The sequence below is a fragment of the Notothenia coriiceps genome, unplaced genomic scaffold (genome assembly GCF_000735185.1).
Source record: "Notothenia coriiceps isolate Sejong01 unplaced genomic scaffold, NC01 NC01_scaffold00034012, whole genome shotgun sequence".
In the NCBI taxonomy this organism is placed as follows: Eukaryota; Metazoa; Chordata; class Actinopteri; order Perciformes; family Nototheniidae; genus Notothenia; species Notothenia coriiceps.
Window position 1 is genome coordinate 225994 of NW_011366713.1, and position 14157 is coordinate 240150.

The 14157-nt window shown below is 38.7% G+C and overlaps 1 protein-coding gene across 1 annotated transcript; it reads right to left on the reverse strand.

Annotated features, from left to right (window-relative positions):
• Window positions 1-10271: 10271 nt before the first annotated feature.
• On the reverse strand, window positions 10272-13892 carry nppc (natriuretic peptide C). Its single transcript, XM_010790285.1, has 3 exons — window positions 13681-13892; window positions 12412-12705; window positions 10272-10785 (listed from the first exon to the last, which is right to left on the reverse strand). The coding sequence occupies exons 1-2, from the start codon at window positions 13771-13773 to the stop codon at window positions 12433-12435; spliced, it is 366 nt and encodes a 121-aa protein (XP_010788587.1). The 5' UTR covers window positions 13774-13892; the 3' UTR covers window positions 10272-10785; window positions 12412-12432.
• Between the last annotated feature and the right edge of the window lie 265 nt (window positions 13893-14157).

Genomic DNA, 14157 nt, shown 5'->3' on the forward strand with positions numbered 1-14157 from the left:
GAAGCCGCGCTCGATGCTCTCTTGTTCTGCGCGTTCACGTCGACCCGCCCACATTGCTATGTCAACCAATCACAAGAGCAGCGTGCTTGCGCCTCGCCTACATACACATTTGCATGTATTTCTCCACACAGGAAATGATTTTTAAGTTGACGGCAAGTAAACATTATTAAATCGATGCCATGTTAGATACGATTTTGTTTCAGAGGATAGTGCAATGACATGCTGAATTCAACCGCAGACAGATAGTCGATACTTTCAAATTGACTCTTACATTTAGTATTTGGCTACAGTCAGTAGGCTACAGAGCGCCTTTATGCTCCATGCAGCTGTTTTCATTAACCACGTGGCTGGGGGGCAGTTGCCATCAATGAACTACCACGGTCCACGTGTGGCCTACCATGCATAGTACTGGCTTCGATTTGCAAAGAGCAGTGCAACTTCTTTAATCTTATTAATTAGCCCACACATTTTAGTTAGTCTTCCCCACTTTATTTACAACAACAATCCACATTTACATAATCTGAACTGTAGATTAATTATGTTTGTATGGAGTAGTCTATGCTAGGCTTTATTCAAGTGAGTTCAATTTAATTGGGAGTATGAGAACTTTCACTTCATTCAGAATGTTATTTTCATTGATTTAAAAAAAGTCATTGATAAAAACAACAACCTAGATAGCACATTAGGATGACAGAGTGGATTGCCAGAAAGGCAGTCAAACATTGAAGTGGTACTCTTCATTTAGTTGAAGTTGTGGAGCTTTTGAGTGATTCTTGTTCAGCCAATGAAGTTTCCACAACTTGTCATGGAATTGAACACTTTTTTAACAACCCTAACTGATGGTGAGATGAAACCTTATGAAGGTTTGAAGCTTTCCAGCCAATTGGTTCTCAAAGGGATTCATCTCATGAGGCTTCATCTGAACCCCTGTTGGTCAAAGTGTGGTGTTACACAGGCATACATCTCAACAGTGGGATCTTTCTGAGTTCCCAGAATAACTCTAAAAAATGGATATGAATATTATATACTCTTACAACGAATTACTATTTGCAGTAATAAAACTATAGGCTAGTAATCTAAGATACTCACAAAAGCACTTGAAGTATGAAGTGACCGCAGCACTGTTGTGACAGGATTTTTGCATGTAACTTTTGAGCAAAGCATTAAATCCTCATCTTTAATCAGTCGATGCTTTCTACAGATCTGTGAAGGTTTTAATTGTCATTACCAAGGGCATCACTAAAAACTGGTGGGGACAATTTCTCCATATTTAACATCAGCGTAGCAGAAGACAAAAGTTGCCCACCACCCCTGGGTGTTGAACCTCGAGCACCTGCATGAAGAACCAATGACTAGACCTCTGGACCACCAGGGTATTTTGAAAACTATGAACGCACAACTATACGTATTGCTGTGATTGTGAGTGATTTGAACCTCTATGCAGTATGCACACCAAGAAATGGCATAGCCCCACCATGAAAAATGATGTTAAAGTAAGCAAATAAAGTAATATCGTCTCGTAAATTAAATAATAAGCAAAACGCTAAATGTTGAGAACACGGCTTGCGAAAATATACCGATCGTGTCCACAACACATAAACTGATCCTGCTGTAACAACAAGTGCACGTTACTGATGCAATATGGTTGAGAACATTCAGGGTTATGCTAAAGAGGCGTTTCACTGTCAAGGGGGGCCGGTTTCTCAAACTTACCTACCCCACCTTTAAGTAAATGTACTTTGTTACTGTCTACCGCTGTTCATTGTTCAAGATTGAAATGTAAATTTGCCTGACAGTTTCTGCCCCTCTATTCACATGTAGCCTTTCATATGTGATGGTTTCTTGATTCTCGAACTGTTGTGGAGCAGAAGTATAAAGTTGCGGGATTTGTCTCAAGTACCTCAAGATTGTACTTAAGTACAGTGCTTAAGTAAATGAGCTACAGTCTACCGCTGTTCATTGTTCATTTACCTATTGTGAGTCGCCTCGGATAAAAGCATCAGATGGAAATGTAATGTTTGCAAGAAGTAGCCATTATTCAGATAGGTGTTTCTGCCCCTCTATTCACATGTAACCTTCCATACGTGAGGTTGGCTTCATTCTCCCAATATCCTCCTAATCTGCCTAGAACTATTTTAATGTTGTAGCTGTTCAAGGTGGTCATTTTAAAAATGTTTTTAAAATATACTGTTAGTTAAACCAACAATAATGCTCGGGCTGCAACTGACAGTTATTTCGGCACATGTTTCTTTTTTCTTAACGCTGTGTGATGAAAAGGATAAACACAAATACAGTGGCGTAACAAGGTTGTGATTGGCCCCGGTGCAAATATTATTTGGGGCCCCCCCCCCCGATCGCCCCAAACATAAGCGCATGCTGATGCACTCACACACGCACGGACATACACAACCACTGCTATAATATAGCTTTTGATCTTGGCGTCGGGGGTCTCAATAGCGCCATAGTGTCCCCTGTCGGTTGGGGCCCTTTGGGGAACTGTTGGACCACCGGCGCTATTGAGACCCCCGACGCCAAGATCAAAAGCTATATTATAGCAGTGNATATCTCGCCCCTGTCAATAAGCCTCACCTTCATGGCAAAAAACGGTTATGGGTTTTTGAAGTGGTGGAGAGACAATGCACAGTTTTACCCACTGCTGTCACCCATGGCCAAAGCATATCTCTCTGTCCCAGCAACATCAGTACCAATAAACTAATAAACTCATAAGCAAGAGTTTTTTCCACAGCAGGGGATATTGTAAATGCCCAAACATCCCAGCTTCTACCTGGAAATGTGGACATGCTCATATTCCTAAAAGATAACCTTGATGATGCTGAGTGAGTGAGTTAGTGAGTTAAGATTTGAGTTACTTGAAAAACTAAAGTGAAACTTGATTTATTCTATTGCAGGGTCTGATTATTATATTCTTGACCCTTTAAAATATTACTATCCTACTAAAATGCTGTACAAATCAGATTTATTATTTAATAAAGAAAAACAAATTCAAGTAAAAAAAATAAAAAAAATTCATTTTTCAATATCGCGATAAATATCGTTCCGTGGATTTTGTATCGCGATATTATCGTACCGTGAGTCTTTGGTATCGTTAGATCCCTAGTGGAGAGCTAAATATTTGTTCACCGAACTGCTACTGGCCCGGCCCGTCTGTCAACATTTTAAAACTGGTTTAACTATAGTTAAACCAATTAGTTAAAAATGTTTTTAAAATATACTGTTAGTATACTAACAGTATATTTTAAAAACATTTTTAAATGACCATCTTGAACAGCTACAACATTAAAATACTTCTAGGCAGATGGAGGATATTGGGAGAATGAAGCCAACCTCACGTATGGAAGGTTACGAATAGAGGGGCAGAAACACCCATCTGAATAATGGTCACTTCTTGCAAATGTACATTTCCATCTGATGCTTTTATCCGAGGCGACTCACAATAAATGAACAATGAACAGTGGTAGACAGTAGCTCATTTACTTAAGCACTGTACTTAAGTACAATCTTGAGGTACTTGAGACAAATCCCGCAACTTTATACTTCTGCTCCACAACAGTTCGAGAATCAAGNACTACGACTCTCCCTTGGTGACTCGGACTTGGACTCGAAGAGTGGTGACTTGAGAGTGGTGACTCGAGAGTGACTTGGACTCGTGAATTGGTGACTTGACTACAACACTGCTGTGCATTATAAATGCAAGCTATTACATTTTTTACAATGCTGCCGAACTTGCTGCTGCTAGCTACGGTACAGTACAGGCTGATTAAACTGTTCGCTCGTCACGCAAGGTATCACATGACATGAAAGGGAGCAAGGTCATTGGACAGACAAATTACAAATTACTTCAGGTTACTTGGTTACTTTGAAGACTGCGTGAACCAGTCAATACCATTGTGGCCCCAATAAATATATATTTAAAAAATATATATAATTTTTTTAAAACATTTTTTTTTGCATGGGCCCCTAGTCGGCTCTGGGCTCCGGTGCGTCCCATGTACCTCCATGGGACCTTATTTCGAAAAAATTATGTATTGAAGTCAATGGAGAGAGAAAGATTATCTTTCGATCCCGTTTGAATTGTGCCACGAATTACACATATGATGTTTGTCAATTTAAAAGATAATTTTGCAAGTAAAAAAAAAAAGAATGTGTCGTAAAACTGTGAAGTAACACATTTGTTTGTGTGAAACGCTCAATGAACTACATCTCTGGTCTCGCAAAACAACACACGTCACCAAGATGGCCGTCACTACTGTCTTGTCAACAAAACGATTATACCCTCACTATCACCACAATGAAACACGTCCAGAAGAATGTCATGCAAAGTCGATTTTTGGATCTTCAAAGAGCCATATCGAGCGCGATCTTCAATTTCCAATGATTTAATGTCATTGTTTACGTGTCTGGCAATTGTAATCGGGCTCTTTGAATATCCAAAAATCCACGGTTTTCTTAAATTTCTGATCGGATTGGGCAAAAACTTCAGAATTTGTATTGACCGCCATTCAAATTACAGCTTTTTTTTCCCCAAAAGTGGGCGGAGCCGTACTTTTTGCCCAGAAGTGGAGAGTAATGTGTTACTCTCATGTATACAATTAAAATTAAAACAATAAACAAATATAAAAGTTATAATAAAATACAATTACAATTAGAACAACAATTAATAATACATTAAATAATTATAATAAAAAAAGTGATCTAAATTCATTGAAAATTATAATGACAATAAAGAAATGACAAGTAAAAATGCAATGAATAAATAAATGAAATTAAAAAATGATATCAACACATAAACAATGAATCATTAAATAATAATGAATATTGATAACATATTAATCATATTTAAATAAATAATATTAAAAATAATAATTATAAAACAATACTAACAATTATAATAAAAAAAGAAAGAAAAAATCGTACCACCAGGGGAGTGTTATGAGATGTGTGAAGTGTTTTTTTTCTTTGAACATGCTTCAGACTGAGGTTAGGACGGCCTACCTCATTAGCATACGGACACAGAAATACAGAAATACAGAAATGTAAGCGAACATAAATGTAGAAATATATTAAAGATATATAATAACTTTTATGTATTTATTTATACATTCATTTTTCCCCCCATATTTGTTTATGCATTTCCAAAAGTATTTATTCGTCCATTTATTTATTCCTGTATTTAATGCCGTATTTATTTATTTATTCATGTTTTTATTCATACAATTATTTATACTTTTATTTATTTATACTTTTGTCGTGTTTCGTCCTCCATATCAGTGAGTGTCTGAGCTCTTAATCCCATCGTGGCATCCATGCCGTCTACAGGAGGAGTAATGTGTTGTGGTTCAACCGTTCAACCGATCTGAAGCACAGGAACAAGTCCTGTTTCTCGCTTGAGGCCAGGAAAAGGCTAGTCACTGTGACCTTTTTACCTGTGCTGGACTATGGTGATTTGATGTATATGAATGCACCTGCCAATTGCCTGGTCAAGTTAGATGCTGCGTATCACAGTGCACTGAGATTTGTGACAAACTGTAAAGCATTAACACATCACTGTACCCTGTATACAAGGGCTGGTTTGCTTTCACTAACTGTACGGAGGCTCAGTCACTGGTACATTTTTATATACAAAGCCATGTTAGGGAAACTTCCATCTTATATCTGCTCCCTGATCTCACGGAAAATTGTAAGTGGCTACTGCCTGAGATCGAATGCTGTGGTTTTATTAAATGTGCCAACTGCTAGGACTGTCTTAGGAAAGACAGCTTTTAGATGCGCAGCTCCACTGTCATGGAATAGTCTGCAAATTAAATGGAAACTGAACAATCTGGTGCCACTAAATATTTTTAAAGCTCGGTTGGATGCTACTCAATCGGAAGCTATTGGTACCTGTTTATGTGGATAATTATGTAAATGATGCTGTATGATGTCCTTTTGTTGTTCTATTTATGTTTTTATGTTTCATGTGGAACTACTTGAGCAGGTCTCCCTTGAAAAAGAGATCAATGATCTCAATGGGATTCATCTGTATAAATAAAGGTTTGAAATGAAATGAAGCACTACCTCACGTGGTATCGAGGGGCAGCGAGGCTCGTTTGTCATCGATGACGTCACTGCCTTAAAACGATACAAGCCTCGATGCCATGCTCGATACACGTTTCACCAAAAACTTCCTGTATTACTCGAACCACGCTCCGAAGCCTCGGCGCAGTATTTAAAATCACTACCTTACCCCTTAGATCTCTCTCAATATGTTTGTGTGTACAATGTGTACAGCAGTTTAGACTCAGTTAAATCCCAGGGGACACACAGCACATGTGAGTAATTAACCCTCAACACCACACAGAGGCAGCATTGCATTTTACATCCCTGACTTGTTTCACAGAGCATTGTGTAGAAAACCTTGCTTGCACTTTGTGATACTGGAGTTTCACTGTGGATTAAGAACTGTTTTATTATTGAGGGGAAGTATAGCCTACATATATTTTGGCTTCATATTACTTTTTTTTAAAACAACATTTTTAACTAGATACAATACTTATTTGGGGTGAAAGTTACGTATATATATATATATATCGATGTATAAATGGTAGGTTTTGTAGAATTTCTAAAAAACACCAAACAAGGATCACTTGTCACAGTTCCTGACCCTGGTGATTAGCATCACAAACTTCTAGTCTGTCATCTTACCTGCCTACAATACACATAGGCCTACTGTATGTAACTCTCTGACACTTTCCGGCCCGTTTATGTGTGTTTAGTGAAACTGTTGTCTGTGTTTCTTTTCCATTGTTCTTGCTGCAAGTTCCTTGCTCTGTTTTATAATCAACTTTTACTGGGCATGCTTATACAATTCAATGAGATTCATACCCGTACAAAAATGTTTCTATCAGTAAACAGAGGGTATGGTGTGAATGACTACATCACGCTCACCGTCACAAAATGATGATTCAATAAATTATAAAATAGGGCTTTCCGGTGGCCTTGGGGTTGAGGTGCTAACTATGTGCTGCGATCCCTTTGCCTTTTCTGCATTTATTCATTCATTAATTGGTGGGTGGTGAAAACTGCATAGTACATCACCAGGACGGAGCTGCCATCCATGGAGGATCTTCACTCCCAGCGGCTCAGGAAGAAAGCCCTCAAGATCACAAAAGACCCCCATCACCCCAGCCACAAACGGTACTGCAGCATCAGGTCTAAAACCACCAGACTCAGAGACAGTTTCATTCCACTGGCCATAAGACTGTAAACACCTGAAATCTTGAAACAACATCCAGAACATTCATCTGTTTGCAACTTACTAATTATTTATCTAATATATCATATTCCAATTACTTGGATAGACTCTTCTTCTTCTGTTTTATTGTGTTGCACTGTTGGAGGAGCCTGTGACCTAAGTTTTTCATTGAAAAATCTTTAGCTATCTACAATGACAATAAAAGCCTGGAATCTTGAATCTAATTCCCCATTTTTGTCATCTCTTATACTATAGCACTTATAGTGACAACATCCACACAGCTGTGTGCTTGACATGCTTGATAGTCCCCCGAATAAGGTGACTTAATGGGTCGGGTACTTATACTATCGTCTATGATTTTTCTAAGCAATGCACGTAACATGAAACATCTGTGTACGGCTTGTATCATACACAATGATACAACAGCATTGAAGATGTTTTTTTGTTGTTTTTTGAGTAGTATTCCTATGAAGCACAAAGTATGTTTTTTAGAGTCACCTTCACACGGTGTATAATTGTCTTCTCGCTGTCTTTCTAATTAACTTGTTGAATTTAAAGAATGAAAAAATCTGTCTCTCTTAAAGTAACTGCTTTTTTCCAGGGATGGATATAATTGATTGAACCCAACAATTATAAAGAGCACGGAGGTAACGAGATACATCCTAGGATTTTAGGTCAGAAGTGATTTCCTTTATCACAGGGAAATGGGCACTTATTTCTGGGCACCCACCCAAAGAGGAGCATGAGTAAGATTTAAACTGGACTGTAAATTGTTGGTAAAAGCATACAGTGGTAAATCTTGGTAATCATTTCTTGAAATGCTAATATTTTTTGTCAGTGTTTGCATCATTGCTAATGGAGTTTAATACTAAAAACTCTTGTCTGCTGTAATGAGTTATTGACTTCAGTATTCTTTTAATTCTTAACAGGGCCAATATGTATGACACCATCCCAAAGTCAAGCAACAAGAGCCGAGCTACCCATTCTCATTAAGGATCATTCATTCTTTTCCCTCGATATATATTGGGTGTTTCATTGAGTAGCATCTGTAGTTATTTTTTAATTATAAATGAAATATTTTAAAACTTTACTACTATTCAGACATCAGCAATGACATACATTAACATCTAGGTACCAAATTCAGTATCAAAGTGTATGTAAAAGGCAAACACTGGAAGATTCATAGTTTCAATGGAACTCCAAGATTTTTACTTTGTCTTTAGTTTTGTACTCTTGTTTTTGATCCAACTTAAATAGGCAGTCCAGTCACATAAGCTTAAGAAAGCTCACAATGTGGAGTTCTGACACAGTTGATCAGTTTCCGTGGGCCAGCTTATCCTGTTCAGTGTTGTCCCTTTATCCATTTTGTCAGGTGTTATCATGTTTGCACACTGCTTTCTTTCTCAGGCTTCAGGCTTACGATTCTGCAATGTTGACATGTGTGATCAGATGTCTGTGTGTGATTTGTGTTAAATGTAGCACTCTCTTTACAATACCGTTATCCGTTTCAAGCAATTCTTTATATATTTGTTCACGTGCTCATGTTTCCATGTTTATTTGAGCCACTGATATTAAATCAAAAGTGTCTTAACATGTCTTCTGAATCACATTTTTATAAACACATCTTGTATTCAATTATATACAGTGTAGTGGACAAAAGATTTTATAATCTGAGTCCCTCCAGTTTAAAGAAACAGCAAAACAATTGTTTTATTTTCGGTCGGTAAAGTGTTGGCAACACGTGTCTTCTAGTTCTTCCTCGCTCCCCTCGGCTCTATACTGCCCTCTAGTGTGGGAGTGTATTAGTGCAAGTTATAATGAAAAACTACCTGGTTGAGCATTTTTTGCAGTCTGTTAATATTATGTTAAGGTTAGATTGAGAGGCTGAAAAAATGATTTGAACTTTATATAATTTCCCCAAAGAACCACAATGGTGTGGAGGCTTTGTAAAGCTGACTTAAGTTGTTCTAATTAAAATGTTAGATTTACAGGTGACCACAGCAGCTTACACTTCAGAGTCTACAACTCTGTAAAACATATTCATGATCAAGGTTAGATTCCTTTCCCAGGTGGAAAAATCCGAGCCTACAGATCTCCCTCTACGATCTTTCTGGCTCTTACGTTCCTTCTGGGTGATTATTCAACGAGACTGTGGAACACCCTGTCTCAGAAACTTCAGCTAGCTAATTCATTATCACATTTTCCTCATAAACACACTTTAATGGACTTGCCTTTATATGTTTCCATCTTATGTTCTTGGGTTGCTTGTTGTTTTCTTTCAATATCATATATTTATGCCCTTTTTTATACTTGACTGTTTTTCTTTTTATGCCTTTCACTTTGGAAAATCTGCTTTTAGATGCTTGCCATATGAATAAAGACATTATTATTACCATCATCGTAAAATGTAAAGCTGTGGAAGTAAAAGCTTGGCTTTATTCCTGGTGCCCAGAGTAACTGCAACACATTCTGGAAATGTTCTGCTTTACGAATCTCTTCATCTCTTCCCTATAAACAACCATATGCATTTTACAGATGTAATGCTACTTACTGGGACAGCATTATCAAGACTGCTTTTGAGGAGATGGAGTGACCTCCCCACAATAAGTTATTAACCTGGTTGGTGATTTGGGAATCACAATGCAACTAATGGCATCATGTCACATTTCCATTTTCTTTAGCTTGTAAGTAATTTTTTCTTCAACAACCTTTTAAAATGTGTCTGTATGCTACCTTATGTTGATAAAAAATGCTTTGCTTTTCACAAACTGCAAAAGTCTCACCTCGTAAGGGCCCGATGCGTTTAAAACCTCTCCAGTTGCGAGTCTGATAGTGAAACCTGTTCGAATCTGATCTGCATATCAACGAATCGTAACCAAGGTGACATCCAGGCAGGTCTTTTCCTTAGCTCCTGACAAACTGTTTAACGTTCAAGCCATAAAGAAATGTTCAATAACATAATTTACTGCGATGGTTGAAACAAAAAAACCCGAGAGGATACATGTAAGTGCACATGGAATGTTCTTTTTATCGTTTTCCAAAACATATACAACTATTTGAGACAAAAGAAAAAAGTTATGAACAGAATTGACCTGCAGTTTGCATCCATTTTCAAAATGTTACATAAATAAAACTCATATTTATAAATATCTCTTTTTATAAACATATAAATATTTTTTTAAACATAAATACATTTATGCAGGGGAAGATGAAGTACATGAATGTACAGCAGCAGCGCAGCGGCAACATTATACAGCTTTGCGGTTTGTAGTTTTTACACCATTGTCCGCTATCTTGTAGTATGCATCTGTCGACCATTTGTATGGTATACACATATTTATATATGTATATATACCTGCATATTCATTATATATATATATATTTATATGAGGGTTTTGTAGCATTGTTATCTCAGTCTTTGTTTATGCTGGTCGTGTTGACTTTCGTACCGAAAATCTGTCAAAATCTGTCTTTTTTTCTCCCTCAGGTGAGAACAAAATGAATCTTTGCTGTCCAACCCATCGTCCAGAGATCTGAGGAAAGAGAAGAAACAGCATGATTAAGATTAGACTGAAACAACTGTATTCAACAACCTTAATCTATTTAGTAATTTAGCTCATCATTCTGTGTGATGTAATTGGTGAACTTTTATGCTAAGATAAAGTGTGGCCTTGACTATTATCCTCAATGAACCCATACTAGCACATACTTCCACATTCACAATACACCATAACCCACGGGAGGAAAAAGGAGTGTCAGCTAATAAACACACACACACACACACACACACACACACACACACACACACACACACACACACCTACCACCACCACACACACACACACACACACACACACACACACACACACACACACACACACACACACACACACACACACACACACACACACACACACACACACACACACACTTAGGTTAGTCACAAAATCACACTCCCCGATCATGATTTCACAGTTTGCCACAACCACAGAAAAGGCCTCAAGCCTCAGGACTAATTGTGCGTCACCTAGCCTCCTCATTACTTTATTCACCACCACAGCCCCTTTGTTGTTTTTGTTAAAATCACTTTGGTAAAAGGAACGGGCTTCCAGGAAAGATCCTGTCCACCGCAGGGTGCCGTGTGTTTATAATGTGTGTGCGTTAGCATGTCTGCATCCCCCTTTCCCTACTCCAGCTCTCCCTGCCCTTTTTTTCCTGAAACGTGACATATTTAACTTGTTTTCTAGACGAAGCAGATGGGATTATTCATGATGATGTGCGGAAATACAAGAATGGAATCCTGCCAACTGTTGTTGCATCAGTTTACATCGGTTCAAGTGGACTTTCCTGCTGTCTAAATGGGGTTCATGTCTGAGGAGGGAACATTGCGAAAGGCCGAGGTTTGATAGTAGTATCAAGTGGGAGTTATCGCTCTCAATATCCACGCATGAACTTTTCTCCCAATAAAGAGTCAAGCTGGCCGCTGAGGTTAATGGCAGTACAAACATAATTTGTTGTGCCAAATGTGATTTCATACATCACGATGACCTTTGAACCAGACTGAATTCATCACAGAGAGCAACCACGCAAAGCACAACTCTCCTCTTAGTCTCCTTTATATTGCAGTCACTCAGACTTCATGAACAGTGAATGCAAAGCACACACTGTCCCGAGACGACCTTTACACAAATGTGACTCTAACATCTTATCTTTATTTGCTACGCCTTTCTTTCTAGCTTGATTTCTCTCCGCTCACTCCATCCTCCCCCCTCCCTTCCTTCCTTCCTCTCCTCTGTCCTTTTTACAGCTATACACAAAACCCATTAAGACCTTTGATGAAACAGAAAGCGTCCCATCTGCTACTGAAACAGAGTCCTTAGATGACCATTGATACAAGAGAAAGAAAAAAAAGCGGCTTTCATTCTCTCTGACTTCTTATTATCATCCATTCTTTCTTCCTACTGTCCCCCTATCCGTTTGCATTAATCCATCATCAGGCTCTTTATTGATTTTTTTCTCCTCCTTCTTGTCTCTCTGTTCATTACTTGTTTCAGTTTGTACACATTATTTCTTGCTTTTGGTCTTCATGGTTCTTTTAACACGTCAAAATGTCTGGTTTCTAAGTGTGAAGTGGGACCGTGGCCATGAAGAGAACTCACCATCACAGCGCTGCTCCAACCCTAGCAGCCCATGCCGCTGATGGTTCCTATCCTGTCCATCTTGTGTCCGAAGCAGCCACTTCGAGTCGTGGAACCCCCTTTCTTGTTTCCTGACTTGTTTCTCCTCGGTGCGGGTTGGTCATTAAGGAGACGAGCCCACATCCCTCTGGCCCGGGTATCCATGCGTAAATCTCCAAGTAACCGTATCCGAGAGCGCACAGCGTCTAACCGCCTCTCCCTCTCCTCCGACTCCAGAAACTCCGCCAGCTCCTCGCCCAGCAAACTTCTAAGAGACTGAAACGCAGATAGGGAAAATAAATAAACGATATCTCCACTAGGCAAAAACTTTGCGCAGAAAGATACGCTTTGAATGAAATTGAAATACATGCCTATTCGATTTCAAAATGTGAAGAAACCTGACCATTGTGCTTACGCTAAGCTCTTTCAAACACCAAGTGTATTGGCCAAGATTGGAATATGAAATATGTTTGGCCAGTTTTTACGCGCGGAACTATAGGATTAATAGGATGGATAGAGGTCTTGAAACATGCTGCAGCTAACTCAATCTTCAAACGATACTTTTTTAAAAATTATTTCCCGCAAGGGTTCGTCTGTAGGCTATACTTTCACTTGTATGTGACAGTTCACCTCTGGACTTTGTTCTTCAGTGAAGAGTGATAATACAGGTGCCTGTGGCCCACGCAGGCTCACATCAGATCATCCATCAGTCCTAAATTCTGGCCATCTAAGCTTATAACTCAAATGTACATTCATTAGAAATAAAAGCGCAATGTTTCGATGATGTACTATGGGTAGATTCATAATGGTGGCTTTGCACACACAACTGTAGGCTACTGTTCTATTTTAGATTTGCCAAACAATTAGATGAGATTCATTCGACGTTAAAAATGAATACCAACATGATATTAAGTAGCCTCTTATATTGCTTTAATATCAATGTTCAAATGTGAAGGTTTTCTTCGAGTTAGAAATCATTGAATATAACATGAAGTTTCTTTGTATATAATATGGCGATAAAAGAAACACATTTTCATTCAGGGTGTGGAAAAAATGCCCTCGCTCAATTGCTAAGCATGACTGAAATGATGAAATATGATGCGTAAAATAGCAGTCTTGAGCGTCTGGACCACAGAACATCTGTTCATCCTGAAACAACATTCAACTCCCAACGAAGCAATTATTATTATTATTTGTGAAGCAAATAAACTGCCTTAGTTCTCAGTAATAATTTAAGTGAGTTAATCTTACCTTTTGCTGCGTCTGAGATACAGGTTTTGCCCCCGTCCTTACTGAAAGCAGGGTGACCATAAGTCCACACGCTACCAAATACGACAAGTTCATTTTGACAAGTCTCTATTCTTTAGGGTTTCCTCTGCGCTGAAGATCTGAGAGCTGGACGGTAGCAGCAGCCAATCAGCTGTTAAACATAAGAGGCTTCAGTCCGCCTTTCACTCCAAAGCTCCTCAAGTGCTTCTCTAACCCTGTGTAGTAGTCCTCACCGCTTTATAGCCAGCCCGTGGTGATGTCATGATAACCTGCGTAATGGTCCTCCTTCCTTGCCAACTCCCTTGTTCCCTACCTGCCTCTTAGCACTTCATGCCAGGGATTAATTAAATGATATAAGCTTCGGTCATCGGGGCTTTGGGGGGGGGGGTTTGATATGAGCTATCAAAATGCTCTTTTAAAAAAAACTTTAGACATCTGGCTTAGATGCATCGTTTGAAG

What these genes read in the sequence shown, in the direction of transcription:
- nppc (XM_010790285.1), bottom strand. Translation starts at nt 13,773, where the DNA reads ATGAACTTGTCGTATTTGGTAGCGTGTGGACTTATGGTCACCCTGCTT. An exon ending in TATCTCAGACGCAGCAAAAG is followed by an intron (nt 12,706 to 13,680) that starts GTAAGATTAACT and finishes TCTGCGTTTCAG; the next exon opens with TCTCTTAGAAGTTTGCTGGG.